General features: G+C 45.7%; 1 protein-coding gene across 3 annotated transcripts; it reads left to right on the top strand.

Moving 5' to 3' along the window:
- The first annotated feature begins 303 nt into the window (after positions 1 to 303).
- Positions 304 to 24,749, top strand: NFYB (nuclear transcription factor Y subunit beta). 3 transcript variants are annotated; one of them, XM_085894407.1, is made up of 7 exons: positions 304 to 461; positions 8,302 to 8,405; positions 14,197 to 14,336; positions 22,960 to 23,157; positions 23,246 to 23,330; positions 23,622 to 23,701; positions 24,046 to 24,749. In XM_085894407.1, the coding sequence occupies exons 2-7, from the start codon at positions 8,312 to 8,314 to the stop codon at positions 24,076 to 24,078; spliced, it is 630 nt and encodes a 209-aa protein (XP_085750533.1). In that variant the 5' UTR covers positions 304 to 461; positions 8,302 to 8,311; the 3' UTR covers positions 24,079 to 24,749. The 3 variants fall into 3 exon arrangements, with proteins under 3 accessions (XP_085750533.1, XP_085750534.1, XP_085750535.1); XM_085894408.1 differs by having other exon boundaries at positions 378 to 535; XM_085894409.1 differs by lacking the exons at positions 304 to 461; positions 8,302 to 8,405; positions 14,197 to 14,336 and adding an exon at positions 14,600 to 14,751.
- The last annotated feature ends 10 nt before the right edge of the window (positions 24,750 to 24,759 follow it).

Below are 24,759 nucleotides of genomic sequence, written 5' to 3' on the forward strand. Positions count from 1 at the left end.
CCATCACCGTATGATCCCACCTTGACTCCTCCTCTCCCCCCCCCCCCGCCCCAATAACTCATTCTCTTCAGACTGACGACAGTAATTTGCTGTATGCGACTCATTCGCTCTGCCGTGACTCATTCGCTCTGCCGTGACTCATTCGCCCTTCTTTTCCAATTCAATTCAACTTTACTGCCCTACATGGGACTCAATTTTGCTCACCACTGAATTCCTCCACTATCCTCCGAGTCATTCGCGATCCCGTCGACACTTGCTCAATGACAAATCGTTCGGCCGCTAATTGACCTGCTCTCTTACCCACCGCTCGATAATATTCCTCCCACCCGTCGGAGAAACGGCCGGAAGTGACGTCACCCTCTCCCCGACTGGCTCTCCGTTCGTCCATCTTAGCGGCTTCACCAACCAGGGCCCATCGACGGCAGCCAACCGCGGCCCGCCCGCCCCGGCTCCCCGCTCAGGTTCGTCTCCTTCCGCCCAATGAGGCCGCCCGACCAGGCTCGACCCGCGGAGCACGATGACGATGACAACTGCAGTGAGCAGCGTCTGTCCGTCTGTTGGTTTGTGTGGTTTGTCCGTCGTCTGTGTTTTCTCCCGCCGTCCGTGTGATCCGGACCTTGCAGCTGTCCGAGGGTCCGTTCGGTCCGTTCGGGCCGGTTTTTCCTGGTTTCTCGATGTCCTCTTGTCTCCAATTTCTCACTCCTTATGGGGGAAGTGTGCGTGCCCCCCCCCTCACCCGCACACGGCGTGCACGAACACGTGCCTCTGCGGTCCATCGGCCGCACGTGCAATGCGATTTGTTACTGTTTATCCGAGTCACGTGATGGCGTTTTCACATTCCGTCCATCATCGGTTCAAAGTTCACATCCCGTGGAAACGTCCACGTGACATTTACAGGTCCATGCACGGTTGAAAGTGGTGTGATGAGTTTGAGTGAGTGAACGATGGTTGCTCCTTCCTGTACGTTGTCTTTGAGGTTTTATGGGGGTGAACGATCCACGGAGGGATTTTACAAAACGACTTCCTTGTTGTTAGTGACGATGTTTCGTGATCAAGGATGAATTGGTCCCGGTTGTCCCGGTTTTATTTTGCTGCACGAACACCGTTTGTCATTATCTATGTACTTGGTGATGGATGTGTCGATGGACGGGCTGATGTAGTTTGGGATTGATGGATGGATGGATAGACACAGTTGGGGTTGATGGATGGATGGATGGATACACACAGTTGGGATTGGTGGATGGATAGACAGTTGGGATTGATGGATGTATCGATGGATGCATACACAGTTGGGGTTGATGGATGGATGGATGGATACACACAGTTGGGATTGGTGGATGGATAGACAGTTGGGATTGATGGATGGATGGATAGACACAGTTGGGGTTGATGGATGTATCGATGGATGCATACACAGTTGGGGTTGATGGATGGATGGATAGATACACACAATTGAGATTGGTGGATGGATAGACAGTTGCGATCGATGGATGCGTTGTCTGACTGATGCATTTGGCGATGGATGGATGGACAAACGGACGTACGCAGTTGGGGATGGATGGACGGATGGGCGAACGGACGTACACAGTTGGGGATGGATGGACAGATGGACGGGCGTACACAATTGGGGATGGATGGACAGATGGACGGACGTACACAGTTGGGGATGGATGGATGAACGGACGGACGTACACAGTTGGGGATGGATGGATGCACGGACAGACGCACATTGTTGGGGATGGATGGATGCACACAGTTGGGGATGGATGGATGGATGGATGGACGGACGGACAGACGGATGCACACAGTTGGGGGTGGATGGATGGATGGATGTACACATAAAATTGCAGATTTTCAGCGGATGAGCTACCTCCCAATCGCACGGCACCGCAGGGCCCAACACAGGCAGAAACATAGGTCTGTCTAATCGATGTTCCCTTGAGAGCACGTATACGTTTACCAAAACGAACAACCAAGCAGCTTGAAGAGCGCTCGCCAAGTGGCCTGAGCACTCGAGCAAGCACGCCAACAAAACGGTTGTTAAAGGCTAGTTTGGCACGCGATTAGCAACACATTGAACATTAAACCTCCCGGAGACACCCGGAATGTCAAGCCATGAACTCTGACGTCTCCGGATGTTTATATGCATTGCAATGTACCCAGCGATTCGTAGTTATGATGAACAGGCTTTCGATAATCTGAGTGAGGAAAGTGAAAACAACAACTTTATCGTCATTCCTCAAGAAATCGTTGCTGCCTGTTCCAAGTCAATGCATGGTTGAACAGGCCAAAAAAAAAACATGGCGGCTTCAGACCCCCGGCGAGGTTACCTGGGAAATGCCTTCAGAACCAGAGAGCAAAGTGGCTGAGGATCGCCTGATGAAGGATATCATTAAATAAGGCCGTTTATTATCTTCAAAAGGGGTGTTATAATGAACCCAAACACCCAATTTTCACTCTTGCACTTCCTTGGAGTTTTCTTCATATACATACAACGTTTCAGATTGCTAGGTTTTATAGTTTTGGAGTTATGGAGGACACACACATTGCCTTTTATTAGGATAGATTGCATTCATCACCATTGAGAATGTTAATAAATAGTATGTTGGGGTTTGTTTGTTGGGTTAAATATCTTTGTTTAGCAGAGGTGAAATGATAAATTTCTTAACGTTCTGGTCTGAGCTCCCCTCTCCACTCCTCATCGGCTTCAATGTTAAATTAATTTTATACTTTTAGTAACTATTTTACTGTATTACTTAACAATGTAATTATTTGACTTAAACACATCACATATATTTTATCAAACACATTAGTGATATTACTTTTGAAGATATGAGTACGTGCCCGTACGTGCGTGGCCGTACGTGCAAAAAAAACTTTCAAACCGAGAGCCAGAAACAACCACACAGGCCATTCCTTCGCTCTCGCGTGCCCGTACGTGCAACGCACCCCCCCCCAAAAAAAAAAACTTTCAAACAGCGAGCCAGAAACAACCACACAGGCCGTTCCTTCGCTCTCGTAAACGATGACCAGATTGGGGCATTGTGTTTATCTATAAATGCGCATAAGAAATCGAGAAATTATTAGAATACATTAAATCATCACCATCCGGAAGTGGTGCATGCCCTTACGGAATGTTCACATGCATTCCACGAATTATCGCTTGCATTGAAGTAACAACTGCTGTGACACTTACACACACAGAGTTAATTAAAATCAAGTTTACCTCCCTATCTTTGCTTGCCATGACATTCGCTGCCATTGACCATTGCCACTCCTACGCCACGGTAACTAAGGCACTGATCGATCCCCATCGTAATCGGCACGTGACGTCATCGTCGGCCTACGTGGAGTTAAGTGCTCACTGTCCGGAAGTTCGCATATCGCAGCTACGATTATTTGCAATTTAGTTTTAATGGCCATTTATTCAATTAGCGCCAACGTATTTTGCCTTTTCGCAATGTCATGAGAGAGAGAGAGAGAGAAGAGAAGAGAAGAGAAGAGAGATTTTTTTTTTTGAAACAACCCCACAGTCTGTTCCTTCGCTCTCGTAAACGACGACTGGATTGGGGCATTGTTTTTAATCTATAAATGCGCATAAGAAATCGAGAAATTATTGGAATACACTGTCATCACTATCCTGAAGTCAGTACGTTGTAACCCGTAATGGGGAACGCGGCTGAGGTTCTCTTCCCCCATCGGCCATGCCTACGCAGCAACGTGTCTTGTCATTGGTTGGTAAATAAATGGCCATAACTTGGCAAGCACTTGTCCGATTAATATCAAACCTTGAAAAGGCACATACTCAGGTCCCCAGCAATACGAGGTGTGTTCAAAAAGTATCCAACCTTAATTTTCATGCTTAAACAAATGAAGCTCGGGAGGCGTGGTTTGGTGCACGTATGTAGGCGATCCTAATTCGTATGCGTGAATATTTTCCCACCTGCAGAAGCTGTCAGTCGCTGACAGACCGCCGATGAGTGAGGAAGTGTAAGTGAGCGCCGTCAGATTTTCGTTTTTGAAAAAATGATGGAAAAACTTGAACAACGCTACTGCATCAAATTTTGTGTAAAGCTTGGTGATTGCCAAGTGGAAATGATCCGCAACATTCAACAGGCCTTCGGGAACAAAGCAATGGGCACCACACATAAAAGAGTGGTACAACCGCTTCAAAGATGGTTGCACATCAGTGGAAAGTGACGCACGTTCTGATAGGCCCTCAACATCCCGAAATGAGATCGTCCTTGACCAAGTGAGGACCCTGCTGATGCAGGATCGTCAAATCACGATCAGAGAACTTGCAGACGAGGCGGGCGTCAGCATTGGATCCGTTCGTTCCATTGTGACTGAGGATTTGGGCTTAAGGAGAATCTCAGCGAAGTTCGTGCCAAAGCTGCTAACGATCGAGCAGAAGCAACTCCGTTTGGAGATTGCACAGGACATGCTGGAGACTGTGAACAGCGATCCCAACTTCTTCAACACAGTAATCACTGGCGATGAGACCACAGTGATCCATCATTTGGTCAAAAACGAAAATCTGACGGCGCTCACTTACACTTCCTCACTCATCGGCGGTCTGTCGGCGACTGACAGCTTCTGCAGGCGGGAAAATATTCACGCATACGAATTAGGATCGCCTACATACGTGCACCAAACCACGCCTCCCAAGCTTCATTTGTTTACGCACGAAAAATTAAGGTTGGATACTTTTTGAACACACATCGTATACCTGGCAAGTTTCAATTAGATCGGACCAGTGGTTGTCGAGAAACAGCGGACGCGCGCGCACACACACACACACACACACACACACACCCACACACACACCCACACGCACACACACACACACACACACACACACACACACACACACACACACACACACACACACACACACACACACACACACACACACACACACACACACACACACACTGCTGGAATTATCGATAGATGACAATGAGCAGGATGTTGTGGGTGTTGAGCCAGCTCGTACCCTTTGGGAAGGTGTTGCATCTTTGCCTCGACTCCCTGCCACACACAACCCCAATCAGCTTTTCACTTTTGACTCGGCTTTGAAGCAATTTTATTTCTCATTTGATATGTTTTGATGTGAAATTAATGATGCAATATTCCACAATACCGATGTCCAATTACCCCAGGCAAGCTCGAACCCAAATTGTTTGGACTTGAACAAATCACATCTCTCACCAATAAACCACACCCCATTCTACATTGGCAATTGCTTTAAAACCAACGACAAGGGCAAAGAAAAACGTGATTGCTTGTCCAGAGCTGATGAGGTCGGATGTTGAGGATTAAAAGTAAAATCCGACTGCCCTTACTTCCATCCTGGTACGTCTTGACGACATACGTTCCACTGTTCCTGTTCCATCTTTAGCCGAAATGCCGAGTGCAATGCTTTTTAAATAATAAACTTTGCACTATCAATTCACTAATTCATCATTATCGTTGTATTGTAAGGCGAGCAGTGCTGTGGCCAGCTATACCTGTCAACACAGCTGAGATTGAGGCCGTGCATCCCCCATGCTGTCATTTTACACATGCTTAATTGATCGCCCTTCCACGAGCCCTCGATCATGTTTAAAATTTTTTTACAAACTTGTCCGAGTCGATCCAGGACCCAGCAAATATTTATCAAAATTATTGAGCCTGATCAGAACTGAGTTTTTCCTGCTGAGTCCCAGCACTATATGTACGTCTATAAAATGCATACGATTGCAAAATGAATTTGTTCGCTGTATGAACATAAACCTACGTTATCAATGCATCGTCCACACCACAAAAACACACCAGCACACGCCACACAAAATACACCACTCAAAATCACACAAACAAGTCCTGGTGAAGATCTGCAATCTGATTGCTCTTTCTAGTCATCATTTCACTTCAAGATGACAAGCACATTGCTTTGACAATCAGCAAATCCACGTTGTACTGAATACAGTCGTGGACAAAAGTATTGGCACCTGCTTGAAATCGAATTATTTTTAACAACTTATAAAAGGTGCCAATAATATTGTCCGTGCCACTTGAGGATTTGTGTGTGGAATAAGTTAAGATTTCGGACTTTTTTCAGCTTTTTAAAAATATTGTTCCACTGTACACCAAAGAAATATATACAGTGTGTGGATACCAAAAGATTTTTTTAATCTCAACAATTTCCTGGAAGAAATGGTGCATTATTTGAAAAACGTGCAAGTTGTAGGCACGTTATAAATAGGTTATAAATAAGTTTCGGGTACGCTAATCATTACCTCGACGTGTTTCGACTTATGAGTAACTTGCAAGGAACTTTGTCGACGTGTGTCAACGATCACATATCGTGCCTACAACTTATTCCCAGCGTAGCGGAACGTGTGAGCCATACGGCGAGTACGTCGTAAAATTTTCAGCATGCTTGAAATTTCATGACATACTAAACATACCACACAATATGACAGCGTACTTCATCGTTTTTCAGCGTGCTCTTAACGTATACACAACTTACCCATACCGTATTCGACGTGTGCCAGCGTTTAAGACACATTTTTCATAGGTCGGCATACGCTGGCTAAATCGTCAAGGTGTGACTGCGATGTTGACACTTCCAATTCTCAGGTGGTTATGATTCAAATCGGCGTGCGGCAGCTTTTTAACAGGCTACGCCACGAGTTCGTCGGCGATATGTGCAGCGCGCTATGCCTAAGTTAAACTATCGTTGGGCATAGGTTGTGAACGCCGACAACAGGCTAAGCATTCGTTGGTATAAGTTATCTATAAGACAACAAAACGTTCTGTGCCCGTTACTAATATGTTATGCATACGACCAAAACTTAAAAAAAAAAAACATAAAAATTTCAGCGTATGCCAACGTTTTACATACATTTTTATACATTGCCATTGCTGGCTAAATCGTCAAGGTGTGACAGCGCCTTGAGAGAGATAGAGACATAGACATAAGAAAGCCTCACTGGAGTTTGCAAAAACACACCTGAACAAGCCAAAATCCCTCTGGGAGAATGTCCTGTGGACAGATGAGACCAAATTAGAGCTTTTTGGGAAAGAACATCATCTCTGCTTACAGAAAACAAAATTAAGCCTTCAAAGAAAAGAACTCCTTCCTTACAGTCAAACACAGAGGAGGTTTAGTGATGTTTTGGGGTTGCTGTGCTGCCTCTGGCACTGGGTGCCTTGAATGTGTGCATGAATGACATCATGAAATCAGGAGATTATCAAGGCATTTTGGAGCGCAATGCTCAACCCAGTGTCAGAAAGCTGGGCTTTCCGTCAAAGGTCATGGGTCTTGCAGCAGGTCAATGACCCCACACACACTTCAAAAAGCACCCAGGAATGGTTCGAGACAAAACACTGGACTGTTCTGAAGTGGCCAGCAATGAGTCCAGATCTAAATCCCATTGAAGACCTGTGGGGAGATCTGAAAACAGCAGTTGGGAGGAGACACCCTTCAAATATGGGTAACTGGAACAGTTTGCACAAGAGTGGGCCAAACTACCAGTCGAGAGATGTAGGAAGCTCATTCACGGCTATAGAAAGCGCTTGACTGCAGTGATTTTGTTCAAAGGCTGTGACACCAAATGTTAAGTCGAGGGTGCCAATAATTTTGTCAATGCCATTTCTTTCTATTTCCTGATTTAATCGGATGTATTAAGTTCTGAATCAAAAACTAAGGTTCTGCAATATTAACAGTGTAATAAGAATTGTGGAGACCAACTCACTTTTGTTAATTTCAACTTATTTTTGGAGAAAATTGTGAGTTATTTGAAAAAATTGCAAGGGTGCCAATATTTGTGGCTACCACTGTATGTATACTTTACTCAAAAGTGTGGGTTTAAACCGTTTCTGTGTGATTGCATTAAAGTTACACCTGTACTGTTCCCATCATGTATAGCCTTTTTGGCTGCTGGTTGCATCATTGGGTATGGGCATGGCTATGCCGCTGATTGTGTGTACTGGTAATATGCTCCTATTACCAGTACACACTGGTGCCCATTGACATACGGAAGGATGACAGGTTGAGTTAACCCCCTGGTGTTAATTCAGCGAATATAACTGGGCTCAAACTCAGGACTCTAGGATCCCAAGGCACCCCTTTAACCTTTAAGCCAACACCAAGCTTACCTGTACTGTAACCTGAGACCCTTTGAGTTACCTTTGAACCCTCAAATACAGCATTTTAAATGCCTTTCATTGGATCATAATGAGAACATCCTGTGAAGTTTTAATGCAGTATTTTACCATGTTTGTGTGTGTTTATTTTTTTTTATCATGCTTCTGTAGAATCTGAGGGATGGAAGGAGAAGGTGGAACAACTGACACCTCACAGTTGGGCATCGCTGGGGATTACATCAGTGGTGGTCACTACGTATTGCAAGCCAGTGATGGTACGTTCTCTTAATATCAATATCTCAGCTGACATTTGCAAGTTACAGCTGCTAGTTATTTTCCCATTAAAGCTTTTTATTCCTGTATTACTTGGCAAATTGTATGGTGGTGTGTCCATGGTGTGACGCTGCTCATGGGGCAGTGAGCCTGATGAATGTATATCTGTTGTTTTTCACAGCTTGACTGTGAGCGAGTATATATGCCATGCATTATCACAAAGCTGTGTTGTCAGGAGTACTAAATTAATAGCCAAACTAAATTGAGATTGGAAGGTTCACAAATATCTGGGGGGGGTGCAGAGGTAAGGTGTGTGTGCATGTGTTAGTGCTTACTCCATAACAAATATTTGAGGGGGGGGCGTTTTAATCTTGCAGCTGAGATCACTGGGTTTGATTTTCGTTGCCTCTGCTACCGTAGGTGGACAGGGGTTATGTTTTCACCTTTGTCTGTCTGTCTGTCTGTGAGGAGAATGTCTCAAAAAGTTAGGAACGGATTCGGATGAAAGTTGGTGGACAGGTTGGTTGTGTGATAAGGAGTACCTTATTACATTTTGGTGAAGATCCAGATCTGGATACTCCAATTTTTAAGTGATTCTTGACCATTGAGAGTTTTTTGTATACCTTGTCAAGGCTCGTATGAGAGCTAACACACAACGAATAGCAATGGGGGGGGGGGGGGAGATACAGGGGCGTGGGAAGGACAAAACTGTGAGGAACAGAGACATTAGGAGATCTGTGGAAGGGAGAGGGATGGGGAGGAGAACATGGGCTATACAAGATGGACACTACAGGGACTTTCAGGAAGGAAAGCAGGTGCGTTTGGGGTGGATTAACGGGGGTAGAAAAGATCGTGGATTTCGATGGGGGAAGATAAAAGGTGGTGGTGAACAGCTATTTTGAAGGCCTGGAGGGAAGAATGGAATTGAACAGAGTGAGGGAGTTTATTCCAAAGACAGGGAAAAAGAGGAATGAAAGAGTGAAGGTGAGCGGTGATTCGTGATTTTGGTAGTTTTACCAGAAGAGGGTTGTTGGTGGACCTTGAACACGCTGCGTAAATATGCTGGGGACAAATCGCAGACAGAGCGGGGCGGGGGGGGGGAGGGGAGAGACTGGAGAGGAGACGGTAGAAGACAGAAAGACCACAGACCTGCCTGCGGTGAGAGAGTGAGAGGCTCAAAGACAGCCTCATCGTGGGAGATACCAATGATCCGAAATGCCTTGATTTCCACAACGTGAAGCCAAGAAAGGTGAGAGGTAGGAGTACCAGCCCAGAGGGGAGAGCAGTACTCCATCAGGCTGCGAACAAAAGTTTTGGATGTGGTCAGGAGCTCAGGTGGTCCGAGTAAGGACTTTGCATGACGGAGGATTCCCAGTCGGCGACTGGCTTTGGAGGCCAGGTTGGAAATGTGGCTTTCCCAGGAAAGATCATGGCAGATAGTGAGACCCAGAAGCTTGAAAGAAAGGACTTCTTCTCGAGGATTGTTGAGAAAGTAGGTGGGGGGGGGGTAGGGGGAGGGGGGTCCAAACGGTCCTTTCGGAGAGACATAGTGAGAGATTTGTGAGGATTGAAATACATAAAAGAGAGATAGGGCTAAAAACGATATATAGCACGATATGTCAAAAGGTTGTGGACGGATTATGCCAAAACGTGGTGGGCAGGTTGGTGAGTTCAGAACAAGCTGATTAGATTTTGGTTAAAGTCCAGATGCAGGGCCAGCCTATCAGTGGGATACAAAACTTAAAATGTTCAGCCTGGTGGAGGTATGTGCTCCACCAAGTGCCGTTCTAATTTCTGATCAATTATCAATGGAGTTTGCAAAAAGTGGCTTCTTACAGGCATCTTCTCCTCTGAAGTCCCAGAGTAAAGTTCATGTCCACCTCACGTTTTGGATGAAAACTGAAACGCATCAATAGCAGCTGTAATCAATCAAAATCAGCATCTTTCCCCCTTTTCACATGTCATAGGCATATTTTTAGATGAAAAATACAACATAATATCTCGCATATAAATAATAATTTCAAATGTTTTCAGCCGCGAAATGTAATAACAGCTCTGCCGAGATGGCCGGAAGCGGCTCCATTCCACTACCGGAAAGATGACCCCAAGCTGTGGAATAGTCTCGCTCCGACCCCATGAAGTGATATGAATCGCCACACACTGAACGCCGTGACATGAAATGCCTTGCACGAACTCCCGGGCCGTGCCCCGACGACCGGCCGAGGGTGGCGTCGGTCCCGCGTGCCCGCCTAGGCACCCCCGATTATCCCTGGTCAATGTGCCTGCTCCGTGATGCACCACGTGGCCCAAGCTGTACAGCACGCCCCTGCCTGATCGCGGCTTCGCTGGCCGGAGAGGCGAGGAGACGTCCACCGTCCGTGGAGAACACCCGCGGCCACCAGTGAGGACTGACGGTAAGGTGTTAGGGTAAACCCATGCACAGACGAGAACAAGATATGTGCCATTCGTGCCCTGCTTTGTACGATAATAAGGTGTCACGAGCTAAGCACAGGTCCGCCTGCTATCGAGCATGCCCCGAACAGTGCATATGGATCCGCCATTATGCATGTGGCCAGCGCTCGCGTTCGCCTGATTCTGCTATATTGTGTGAGGGGCCAACCCCGATCTGTGTCAGGAATTGAGGGGAACGATCGGATATAATAATTAGATGGAGAAATTGAGGGAAAAGAAGATGCCGATATATTTAGATCCAGAAATGGGTTGGAGAGAACAAGCCACGAGTGTCTTGCACGCTTGTGTGCCGTACAGCGTGACGTAGTTGTTGTTTTTCTATTATCGGCCTCTGACAATGTAGTTATTGGCACCAAGCTGCCATCCACGCTCTCGCCGATATTGGGTCATTTGCTTCTGTGTTGTGAAAACAACATCCGTGCAGCTTCTTTAAGAGATATTCGTTAGTATGCCTTTTCAATGAAACCAGCAATCTCATCCCAGATCATCGGAAGCTCGAGACGATGATCTCGAGCTGCCGAACATACTCTATGACTTGCCACAAAAGTTAGGTTGAGGGATTGCTTGAGGACGGGAGCTCTGCGCTGTGCCGTGCTATGCCGATCGGGTGTCCGAGCGCAGTGCCTGCTGGCTTGCGCGAGTACTCAAATTCGGATTTACCTCAGGAATAAGCAGAAAAGAAGAGTAGAAATGAAGTTAGTGGTCTGCAACGCACGTCCCGTTGTCCCGCCAAACAAAAGGGAAGGGACTATCTCAACGTATATTAATGGAATAACTGTCTAGGGACCACTATATGCTGGATGCCATTGCCTTGGAGGCATGCGGTTCCTCGACCCGCAACAATATATATATATATATATATATATAGATGTAGATATCGATACATTGATATATAGTTGTGGTTCTGCAAAACCGCATGCCTCGAAGGCAATGGCACCCAACATACAGTGATCCCCAGGCAGTTACGTCATTAGTCTTCGTGCAGTCATACTTTTCCTTCATGTTTATTGGGTTAACGGGATGAAGTGTGTTGCATGTGTCTAATAACTATATCTTCAATCCTGCTTTCCATCCAACCCTTTCCTTTTATCCATGGTGCAAATGAAGTCAAGCACAGCACCCAGGCGGACACCTGTAAAAGAATCACAACAATGAGGACGCTCCCCGGCAAGCGCGTGGCACGTCCTTTCACTCAGATTGGCTCACCAATTTACAATGGCGTCTCACCTTGCTCAACCTTCGCTCACCAAAAACTCACCACCTCGCCCACCAACATCTCCCGCACATGGAAAAAAAAATCATCCCGTGCCTTCTCGCACCTCCACATCCATACAATTCTCCACCATACAGAGGCGTGCTGCACGGCCCAGGGCCACTCGGACCGTGTGACAGGGAACAAGCCAAGCACGTTAACAGCACCAACCGCATCTTGCTGGGGATGCCCAGAATGGGCACGTGGGACCAACACGACCCTCGTCCAGTCGCCAGAACACGGCAGGACGGGGGTGGGGGGCGGCGGCCCGCGAGTTCGGTACGGGGCTCCAGGCTGTGTCATGCCAGATGCGCGCATGAGACCGCTTCCGGCTCCAGGAGCCTGGCAGGGCCGGGTTATGACCACCATGGCCCAATAAAGAAGCGTGATTCTTGTCACAGCGTGTCGCTTTGGGTCTTCACCCCACCCTTCGCCCAGGACTTACAAAAGGCGGATCGCGAAGCCGTCCGCTCTCTGCTCTTTTTCACCTGCCTGCCTCACCTTCATCTTTGCCTGCTTGCGTCTCCTCCTCCTTCCCATCTCTCCGCCCTCTCTTCACCGCTCCTCATTATCCGCTTGTCACTGTATCTACACTCGGGGTAGGTGCGCGACAAACGTTGTTCTGGGACCAGTGCGGAGCACATGTTTCCACGAGCCTCGGCAAAGTGATTAAGCAGGAGATAACGCGCCGACTCTTGAGGTGGGATCGCTCAAGCGGGGCGTCCCAGAGAGCATACTGGATTGTGCAGTCGCCCGACCACGCCAGGTATTGCGAGGCCATTCGCTATTCGAGGCCAATACCTCTGCTTCTCTTTCCTTCTGGCTATCTAATCTTCCGTGTGTGTGTGTGTGTGTGTGTGTGTGTGTGTGTGTGTGTGTGTGTGTGTGTGTGTGTGTGTGTGTGTGTGTGTGTGTGTGTGTGTGTGTGTGTGTGTGTGTGTGTGTGTGATATGGCGCCTGTCGTATCATATGTTAAGATTGTAGAAGATATAACGGGATAAGTCTGCTGTGTTTGCTTTTGTAAATTGCTTGCCTTTTGTCACACCCCACAAATTCCTTGCTATCCCTGCTGTACATACCAATAAACCACATTCACTGTGCCACATACCTTTCCTCGCTCTCACACTCCTCCTCGCTCTCACACCCCTCCTCGCTCTCACACACTCCTCGCTCTCTCACACTCCTCGCTCTCTCACACTCCTCGCTCTCTCACACTCCTCGCTCTCTCTCACACTCCTCCTCGCTCTCTCTCACACTCCTCCTCGCTCTCTCTCACACTCCTCCTCACTCTCTCTCACACTCCTCCTCACTCTCTCTCACACTCCTCCTCGCTCTCTCTCACACTCCTCCTCGCTCTCTCTCACACACCTGCAGGCTCTCTCACACACTCCTCCTCGCTCTCTCTCTCACACCCCCCCCCGCTCTCTCACCCTCCTCCTCGGTCGCTCACACTGCTCCTCGCTCTCACACTCCTCCTCGCTCCCCCTCCCTCCTCTCTTTTCCCCTCCACTTCTTCACTCTCCCCCTCCCTCCCTCTCTCCCACACCACTCACCCTCCACCCTACTCTTCTCCCCCGCCCTCCCCCCCCCTTTAGTCTTCCCGTCAGTGAAGCGCCAGTTGGTATTTGCGAGTTACCAAATAATTCTGTATTTTAACCCCTCCACCCACAATTAAATTATCCTTCCACCCCCCCCCCAGGAATATGTATCATTTTTATCATGTATGGTGATATAATTGCTCGTCTGTGCAATACAGGTGGGTAATATGAACCAACTGTTTGATTTTGTTGCATGTTTATTAGGTGGTACTATGTGTTAAGGGTCGGTGGGATTCTGGCCCAAGATGGTGTACATTAGAAATCGCTTTCTGTAAACTCCACTGATAGCCCTATCAGAAAATGCCATCAAACCTAATTGCCTCAGTTCAGACACAACATTAAAAAACCCTTTAGCTCTTGGACTATAAAGGAACCACTGAGAAAAAAGTTTTGTTAATTGCTACTCATGATTAACAGGTGCACCACGATGGTTCCCCCTTGATAATGGCAACATATTAACTCTCTTTGCAGGTGATGCAGAGGGAAGCCTTGCCTCTGGAGACCATGACGATTCCTGCGGACAAAAGGATCCATATCGAGAACAAGACATCTACCTACCCATAGCCAATGTTGCACGCATAATGAAGAACTCAATACCTCAAACAGGAAAGGTGTGGACTGTGGAGTTTTCTGTTAATTATGAGCTGCAATTCTGACAAAAGCTGTTAAATACAAAAAAACTGCTCCTCTTACTTTTTGCCCTTGTGTTTCCTAACACCACTCTTGTTCTCAAAACTCTTCTCCATCTTTTATCACACAATTATTGGTTGTGTCCTCTCTTCCTTTCACTTCTTCCAACACCCCTTGCAGTCTCCCGGGTCAAGCACAGAGCCGTCACACCTCCCGACTTGCACATAGTCATCGCCAACTCCACACACTCAACCATCCCGCGCTCACACTTGGACAAGATGCTCGACTCCGTTTTGCTGAACTGTTTACCGAAATGTGATCAGAGCGGCAGTGATGGCCATCTCATGTCAAAAAAAAGTGTACTTCCTGTCCACCCGGTCCATGCCCACCCACTGTGTATGTTTGTTGCTCCCTTCCCCACATCCCATGCCTCTCACTGGTTGCCCCAATCCTCCTGAATTCACTTGGCTTCATGTGCATTTCCCTCACAATGTGTTGTTTCTTTGTGTGGTCTAATGTTCCCCTAACTCCGCTGACTCCATATACGAGGCTCTCTCCGCAAATATTGACACTCTGCTCTCCTCTCGCTCCTAATCTGTGGAGACTTTAATTGCCACCCTGACAGCTGGCTTGGTGTTGGTTCACATACTTCAGTACATGGCCGAGCAGTTAAGTTGTTCTGTGAATGGACTGGACTTACTCAATCTGTTTCATTTCCAACACAAATCTCCCCAAATGGCAACCATTCATTAAAGGACCTCATTGTAATTTTTCTCAACCTTCTCCAACACCTCTTCAGCTCCTCAAAGCACTTCTGACCATGTGTTTTTAAAAGTGCACGTCTTTGGCAGTTATGAGGGAACCTCTAAGGTGCAGACATGTATGAGAATTTGATAAAGTTGATTGGTCTGGCCTTAAATGTGCTCTCGAATCAAGACTGGTCCATCATGACATCAGGTCCGAACATTGATTGCTCATTTATTTTTTTCCCCCGACTGCAGACGAATTTATCTTCTTTACAAGTTCATCCCAAGTTATTGAACTTTGTCTTCACTCCAAAAGGCTGAGGTCATAAATCCGGCCCTTCCTATATGCACCTTTTGTACCGCTACAGAATGTTGCCTTCAGCATGTGGACTTCTCCACTGCCATATAGTGGATAGGTTTCTTAACCAGTTTGACACCTTTTCCACAACCGGTCCTGATGACACAAGTGCTCCAATCCTCAGGAACTGACACCTCTCTCTTTTGCAGGTCTTCCTTGGATGAGCAAGTTCCTCCATCTGGAAAACTTGTTAGTATCACTTCTTTCCATAAGAATGGTTCCAATACTGATCTCAATTAAAGATCTATCACTCTTCTTTCCATCATCAGCGATGTAATGGAGTACATCATTGCTACAAACCTCTGGAACTATCTTAGCTCTAAATAACTAATCTGTAACAATAAGTTTGGTTTCTGACAGGGACATTCCACCATGGATATGGTACTATTTCTGACGTAGCAGTAGATTGATGGCCTGAACCAGAAGCAAGAGGATAGGGCTTTCTCCACAAGGTAGCATCTGAGGACCATCATTATTATTGATCAATATCAATCATCTTGCTGATACTCTTCACCAACTTTCCCATCTTGCCAATGACTCTGGACTTTACAAAAAAAAAAAGCTTCACACTTGTGAAAGGCCAGCCGCTGCCGATTCCTTTCATAAGACATGGACAAAATTAGCCGCTGGTCAGCTACTTGGAACATAATGCTCCATGTAGGTAAGTCACACATCTCTCTCTCTCTCTCTCTCTCTCTCTCTCTCTCTCTCTCTCTCTCTCTCTCTCTCTCTCTCTCTCTGTCTCTGTCTCTGTCTCTGTCTCTGTCTCTGTCTCTGTCTCTGTCTCTGTCTCTGTCTCTGTCTCTGTCTCTGTCTCTGTCTCTGTCTCTGTCTCTGTCTCTGTCTCTGTCTCTGTCTCTCATCAAATCCACTTCTCTGGACAGCCACTGGAAGAGGTGCAGTTCCTGGAACTCCCGGACCTTCACAATGCGTCATAAGCATTCATGTGAAGATCGTATCACCAACCTTGCATCAATATCCATTTTCGGTCGGTACTCTCCATGGGGCTGAAGCATTTGTGTCCACACCGAGCTCATCACGGTGTTTAATGCTTTCATATAGAGCTCCATGGAGTATTGCTGCCAACTCTGGGTTGCTCCACCTGCTTCCTACCATGTTCGTCTTGAGGCGGCCGAAAAGGACACCTTTTGGATCACTGGAATATCAAAACAGGAGGTGGATTCCTTCGGACTGTCATTCTCCCATTGGCTGCAAGTCCTCCTTCCCTCTCATACCCCTGTCCTCAGGTCACATGCTCCTCTAAAAACCCTTACCTGCTCATCCGCCAAAAGTCCAAGCTGGTTTTCCACCTGTATTCATTTGTCCTCTTATTCTTCTGATCATGCAATTCCTCTTCACTTAAACCTTTCAAATGTGCTTCCCTTCACTTCCTCATTGCATTCACCCATGCCCATCCTTCTCCACATTCTGATTCCTTCCCATTCTGTTTTCCTCGAGGTCATTGTTACTCATTATTGTGTTATTCCTCTTTTCCTCCCGATGTATGTCCATCTACCATACCGATGTTTGCGAACATCTGTCAACTGTCTGCTACTTTGTTGCAAATTCCAGAGCAATCCAAATTAGTTTTGTGTAGATTTCAAAAAAGACCTGTCCAGGTCCCTCCAGGAAGGAGTTCCATCTTCAAGAAGGAAAGATTTATCCATTGAATTGTCCAGTATATTAAAACCACCCTTTCTTCAATGCTACTTTTGCTGCACTAAATTGACATTTGGGTTGGAAATGAAATTAATCAGCAACTTGAACACATGCCCGGCAGTGTTAAGGCTCCATCAGTTTCCCACCTGGTGCACACAACATGGCACCTTTTTATCCAAAGGGCCCTTGCAAAAAGCAGGGAACTTGCATGAGAGGGAATACTCCTCCTCCTTCTCCTTCTCCTCCTCCTCCTTCTTCACCTTCACCTTCTCATTCTCCTTCAACCCCTTCTCATTCTCCTTCAACCCTTTCTCCTTCTCCTTCTCCTCCTCCTCCTCCCCTCCTCCTCCTCCTCCCCCTCCTCGTCCTCCTCCACCATCAGCGTCTTTGTCTCTATGCGCCACATGGTTGTGAGTAGCATAATTGGCTGATGCTGCGGCTGTGCCGACCTCTGTAGATTCGGGCAGGAATTTGTAATTTGTTCATGGTGTCGAAGATAGCTCGTGTCGTCTTCGTGAAGGACAGTGGGATCTTTAACGTCCACCAATTAATGCTGGCAGATAGGACTCTCAGTTTAAGGTCCATCTGGGGGACGGCACACATTGATGAATCACCCTGCCTGCGAGACGCTGGGCTGACAGTTTGTAGCTGGGTGGAGATTCAAATACAGCCGAGACAGCTCAGAAGTGAGTGTGCATGCCTGTATGCCACTCTGCCAGTCCTATAATAACTGAAACCTGTGTCTACATAAAATAAAGATTTGTAAATCAATTAAATTTAATTATATATATATATATAATCAATCGGTCACATAAATAATGATAATAACCATTCCTTTCACGCCGTGAGGTGCATAGGGCTGCTGAGGCAATTTCATTGACTAAGGAGTACAATCCTGGATGGGTCTCCACTTCGATGCAGGATAATCAGTCAGGTACAGTCTTGAAATGTCTTCAATGAGGACTACACTGTGCACACCTGAGCTCAGAGCACATGGTCTGACCTCCCCTGCTTGTGGAACTGCTTTTGGTATTTTTTATTTTATATTCCATATTAGTTTAAAATGTCTTTCCCTTGGAATTTTGTCCCATCATTCTCTCTAGTTCTTCAGGCTGTTGCATGTTGTTCGTATTATTGTGGTGTTCATGGAAAAAGGGAGCGGGTGTTCAAGGTGACATTTGGAGAATGGCATTTACACAAAGGCCACAAATCCTCATGGAGCTGAAGGTGAAAGGTGATAATTGGCGCAACTCAGTTGAGGATGTGTTCAGGCCTCTGGTAATCAGCTGAGTCATTCGGAGGAATTATATCAACAGAATGGTGTAATGCAACATGCTATCTATCCATGGTGAGCATGTTATTCACATCAAATCTCCAAAGAATATTATTCTCACGAGCAGAGTACCCGTCCTACGGGCGATGTTGTTCCAAGAGTGTAACACGTTCTTCTGATGCATCCCTTTATTTGGGCGGTGTATAGGCACTGGACTGCTGCCTCGATCGCTCCCGAAAATAAGAATAGCCTGGGTTACGTACATATAGCAAAAACATGCCTACTGCTTCTGTGCAGACATAATACTGTCGTGGCCAAAAATATGGACACCCTTGCACTTTTTTCAAATAACAATTTTCTCCAAAAATAAGTTGAAATTGACAAAAGTGAGTTGGTCTCCACAATTCTTTATTTCACTGTTAATATTGCAGAACCTTCATTTTTGATTCAGAACTTCATATATCCTTTTAAATCAGAAGAGAAAAAGAAATGGCATTGACAAAATTATTGACACCCTCGACTTAATATTTGGTATCACAGCCTTTGGACAAAATATCTGCAGCCAAGTGCTTCCTGTAGCCATGAATGAGCTTCCTTCACCTCTCTACCAGCAGTGGCCCACTCTTCTTGTGCAAACTGCTCCAATTCTCCCATATTTGAAGGGTGCCTTCTCCCAACTATTGTTTTCAGATCTCCCCACAGGTGTTCAATGGGATTTAGATCTGGACTCATTGCTGGCCACTTCAAAATAGTCCAGCGTTTTGTCTTGAACCATTTCTGGGTGCTTTTTGAAGTGTGTTTAGGGTCATTATCCTGCTGCAAGATCCATGACCTTTGACGGAGACCCAGCTTTCTGACACTGGGTTGAATATTGCGCTCCAAAATACCTTGTTTATATCCTGATTTAAAGATGCCATGCACACATTCAAGGCACACAGTGTCAGAGGCAGCACAGAAACACCAAAACATCAATGAACCTCTTGCATGTTTGACTGTAAGGAAGGTGTCCTTTTCTTTGAAGGCTTCATTTTGTTTTCTGTAAACAGTGTCGTGTCCAGGGGGTCTAACCTCTACCTGGACGGATGGCCAAGCTTCTCCCCTGAAGGCCTACAGCCGAGACTTGAAGATTAAAGCGCGCGTGGGAAGGGGGCAAAATGGTGGAGGGGCGGAGGTGCACAGCACAGGCGCTGCACCAGGACAGCACAAGGGGGTTATACTCGAACCCCACTACAAATACACGGATACAGCTTCTTAAAAGGAACACATTTAATGAAAATAGACAAATATTTACAAAGGACAATAATTCAAAAGGTAATAATAATAATAATAATAATAATGAAGTAAATAAATCCTCCAGTCGAGGCGCCTCTTCACACAGACTCAAATACAGACAAAGGGAAAGCAAAATAACAAGAAAACCCTTCCTTTCGAGTATTTTTGTACTTAGCTTGGCCCAGAGCTGGTCTTTGTGGAACTTGGAATCGAGGTGCTTCCACCAGAACGTGCAGAAATGCACAAAATGGCGCCTCGTTGCTTCTCTCGAAGCGGGACAAATGCATGCCAGGCAATCCACGAGCGGCACTCCACACCAAGGCTCAGAAACTCTGTGCAGCGGCTTCGTGTGTCGATCGTCCTCACCGACCCAGCCAAGAGCTAAAAGCCAGCGTCTTGCTTCACCACGCGAGCCAAATCACCTCAACATGAATACAAGGATCATGCCGTCCTCCTCGTGCGTGCTCTAACCCTGAACTCCCGCTTCTGACTGACTAAGGTTGCCGAAACCACTGTTTCCTCCTCCGAGCTCTCCTCTCACGTGTGCTCTCTCCCTCTCACGTGCACTCTCTCCCTCTCACGTGTGCTCTCTCTCGCCTCTCAAAATGCGCCACCAACCTTTCCTCTTCGACGTCACGCCTAACAATCCTCCACCTCCGGGGTGTGGCCTGCTTGCACGAAACCCGGGAAGGTGGGGCTTCTGCCTGCTCGGCACGCCTGGCTATCCTCTGACGTCACGCCCATCAATCATCAGCTTCGGGGGCGTGCATGACTCTGCCCGCCGTCACCGTTGGAGGCGGGGCATCTGCCTACACGGCACGTTTGCTTGTTTCTCCTCATGGATAAAGACATAGGAAAAAGTCACAGAGGGGCGATTACATACTGGGGAAACTTAACCTTACTCCCCAGCTAATTAACATGACACCACCCCTTGTGTGGTGACACGTAACACTTAAGCTCACAGTTTCCCAACTTAATCACATTGAGATGCCTCCTACACGACAAAGGACCAAGCTACACTATTCAATGCTAAATTCCATATTAAATTCCTGCATCTATCTCCACAACCATAACAATAGAGATGATGTGCTTTGCCAAAAAGCTCGAATGTGGTCTCATCTGTTCACAGAACATTCTCCCAGAAGGATTTTGGCTTGTTCAGGTGTGTTATGGCAAACTCCAATCCGGCTTTCTTGTGTCTCTCTCTCTCTCAGCAGTGGGGTCCTCCTGGGTCTCCTACCATAGAACCACCTTCTATTGAGTTGGCGACGGATGGTGCGAGTTGAAACTGTCGTACCTTGTGTCTGAAGGTCAGCTTGAATCTGGCAGTTGGTCGATGTGCTTTCTCCACCATTTGAACAATCCTTCGCTGCAATTTTCAATCAAGTTTTCTCTCGCTGCCACTACCAGAAAGGCTGGCTCCAGTGCCATGGGCCTTTAACTTCCTGATAACATTTCTTACGGTGGACACAGGAATATCAAGGTCTCTGGAGATGGACTTGTAGCTTTGAGATTGTCGATGCTTGTCCATAATTTTGTGTTTGACCTGCTCAGACAATTGTCTGGTTTTCTTTCTTTTCTCCATGCTCATTGTGGTACATACAGTGACACAAAACAGCAGAATGACTTTTTTTTTTCCTGATTCAAACTGGTTGAATGAGTCATTTTTATATTGCAGGCACCTGCAACTCCCTACAGGTGAGTTCAATTCAAAAGTAAAGGAGAATCACCTGTTGAAATCTAATTGTTTCTACCAACTTCAAAAAGGTGCCAATAATTTTGCCCAGGCCATTTTAAGATTTTTGTGTGGAATAAGCTAAGATTTAGTAATTTTTTTTTTAGCTTTTTTGTTTTGTACCACTGCAAACCAAAGGAATACATTTCTCGATTGCAATTTTTTTTTCATTTTAATTTCAACAATTTTCTGGAAGAAATGGTGCATAATTTGAAAAAATTGCAAGGGTGCCAATAATTTTGGCCACGGCAGTACATTGTAGTTATATAACTCGGATAATTCCAATTGCACTGGCCCATTGGCTGACACCAGGGGGCTGAAGCCTGAGGCCTATATGTATTGTCGCGTTCACAAGGCCGATGACGCTTGCCAGCTCCAATTTTTTGATATTTGATGATCCATTGAACAGTCGCTTCGGTTTTTGTTTTTTGTTTTTTTTTCACTGAACAGAAAACTTATAGGGAGGGCATGGCAATTGTGATAACACTTCCGAAGATGTCTTCGGCTTATCAAAATAGTGGATATATGATTTATTTTTCAGGTTATAATTGTGTGTGGGATCAGGCCATCTGTCCAACCAATGGATATAGAGCATACATACATACATACATGCATACATGCATACATACATACATACATACATACATACATACATACATACATACATACACACTTGCTCCATTTATATATTAGAAAATAGATTGCTGCGTTATACACATTATAACTTTCCGAGCATGATTGTCAGTGTCATCAGTTTGTGTGTCATTCTCTCTGTTGGACACTTGTGTACAGCAAGCCGATGCTGAATGAAGTGTGAATTAGTTAACTACTCCTCAGCAGTAAAAACCCCCACGACCACCAACTCACATTGATTGTTACTCATGTTGTGAAACTCTTAATATTCAAGGTAACTCTTAATATTCAATGTCCCTTCAAGGCAAAGTACAATTCAATCAGAGAAAATTTATTCGAGTGGTATCACGGAGCGACAGAGTATCGATCGATGTAACACATACGATGATGATCGCTAAAAACGGAGTTACAAAAATCGTCTATATATAGTGCCTAAGGGAAAGTTGAGGAGCCAAAGAGATCAGAGAACAAGATGAGGAGGAGGGGAGTTGGGTCATAACGACCTATATCTGACCTTGACTGGCCAGTTTTTATATGAGAAAGCATGAAAATTCTGGACAGAGAAATCTAACAGAGAGAGAGACACATGGGAGGGGAGAAATGGGTGCGTGGAATTGGCATTAGGCCGTTAGCAAGGCAAGAGTAGATTCCAAGAAAATACATTGATTAAAATATGTTCGATTATAGGTTCCAATAATTGAGTTACAGAGAAATGAATACATATCAGCAATTGAAATAGTAATCGGCAGATGCACTAATTAAGAACAGGTGTATTAGTAATTGACTACAATTCGTATGCATCGAGTAAGCAGGTTAACCAACGAACAACCATTTAAAAAGAGAGTCTGCTTCAACACTGACCATTGGAAACGCAATTGTTATCTTGGTGATCATGCTTGGGGTGTTAATTTAAGGTCATGTCTTGCAGATTGCAAAGGATGCCAAGGAGTGCGTGCAGGAGTGTGTCAGCGAGTTCATCAGTTTCATCACATCAGAGGCGAGCGAACGCTGTCACCAGGAAAAACGTAAAACCATCAATGGAGAGGACATCCTCTTCGCCATGTCCACTTTGGGCTTTGACAATTATGTGGAACCTCTGAAGCTTTATCTGCAGAAATATCGTGAGGTGAGAATCGCGCATGGTGAGTGGGGAAATAAATTTGAGCCGCTTGTGTTGTCGGAAAACTCAGACTCGCTCTTTGTTCTTGTTGTAGTCGATAAAAGGTGAGAAGACCATGAACAATTCTGTCGTGGCTGCTTCGGATGCAATTCCCGAAGACATAACTGATGAGACGTTCTGTACGTATACCTACTGTTGGTGGCATGATTCCTTTGCACAAACCCCTGGGCTCAAGAGACAAATCCTAACCCCTGTAAACTTCCGAATGATGATTGGTGTTCACATTGCCTTTAGCTTTCAGTGGGTGTTTCGAAGGTTGAAATTATTATTTTTAATCAATGCCAAGACAAGACTTCTTACCTGTGGTTTCTCATTTCACCTTAACACCTTTTACCTAGCACCATTGTGGTAACTGTGAAATCACGGTACATTATTTTCTGAATGTCTTTTCCTGCTCGTGACATTTTCAGCTGGGCCCCTAGCTACCAACATCATCACAGCCGATGGGCAACAACAGAATGTTATGGTGTATACAACCGCCTACCAGCAGGTGAAAGTCTGCATTTCACAAGCATGGGGTGCACCACCGAGTACTCGTTCTCTCTCTTGTTCGTTCGTTCGTTCGTTCGTTCTCTCTCTCGTTCGTTCTCTCTCTCTCGTTCGTTCTCTCTCTCGTCCGTTCTCTCTCTCGTTCTCTCTCGTTCTCGTCCGTTCTCTCTCTCGTTCTCTCTCGTTCTCTCTCTCGTTCTCTCTCGTTCTCTCTCTCGTTCTCTCTCTCTCTCTCTCGTTCTCTCTCTGTTTTCCAAAAGTTTCTGGGTATTATGATTTTGTGCAACTTCCCGTTTTTAATGCTGTATTGTCATTTTCCTTGTGCCCCATTTGGTTTCGTCACAGATTGCAGGCGTCCAACAGCTGCAATTCTCATGAAGGCAGTGATATTTCCTTGGCAGTTGCTTAAGCTCAGAAGCTTGGCCCGCTCCTACGTAACGTTCTACATCATGCAGTTGTCAAGGCAATGGTCGTGGCTGATAAATCTCTGAATGGAAACACGGCCCCGCTGGCCGTCAGGGTAGCCTCATGTTCACAAACCGCTCTTGGCAATTGTCATTTACCTGAGCATGTGGCAGATAAGTTTCCTGAACTTTGAATGGGTGAATTAGTTACATCTCGGTTGTCTGGATTACTAGCTTTTGTTTAAGTTTTTTATGCGTATGATTTATAAAGTACAAACACTTTTTATTGTATTTCTAAGTCGTTGTATAATATCCATGTATGTGGCAAATGGTTGTGTACTGCACTATTTGGCTTTTGCATTGGGCAGTGGTAAGTTCATTGGAACTGCATTGGAATTTTATAATTGCGTTATTTTTTCTGTGATTGGGAACAACTTCTCAAATGACACTTTTATACACATAGAAGTCTATATCAATTATCATGTGAAGGTATGTTCCTTCAGTATTTCATATGTGAGTTTGGACGTCATATTGTGCAAGTACTGCTTTATTATCAGTCGTGGACATTTCATAGGCAATTTGCTGTCGGTCTCCAATAAAGGTGAGCTTCTGTTAGTCTGTAAAATGGAAGTCATTGATTATAAAGTCTGTTGGT

This window comes from Eptatretus burgeri, chromosome 9, assembly GCF_056783735.1.
Source record: "Eptatretus burgeri isolate ZD-2024b chromosome 9, Ebu_testis_v1, whole genome shotgun sequence".
Classification (NCBI taxonomy): Eukaryota; Metazoa; Chordata; class Myxini; order Myxiniformes; family Myxinidae; genus Eptatretus; species Eptatretus burgeri.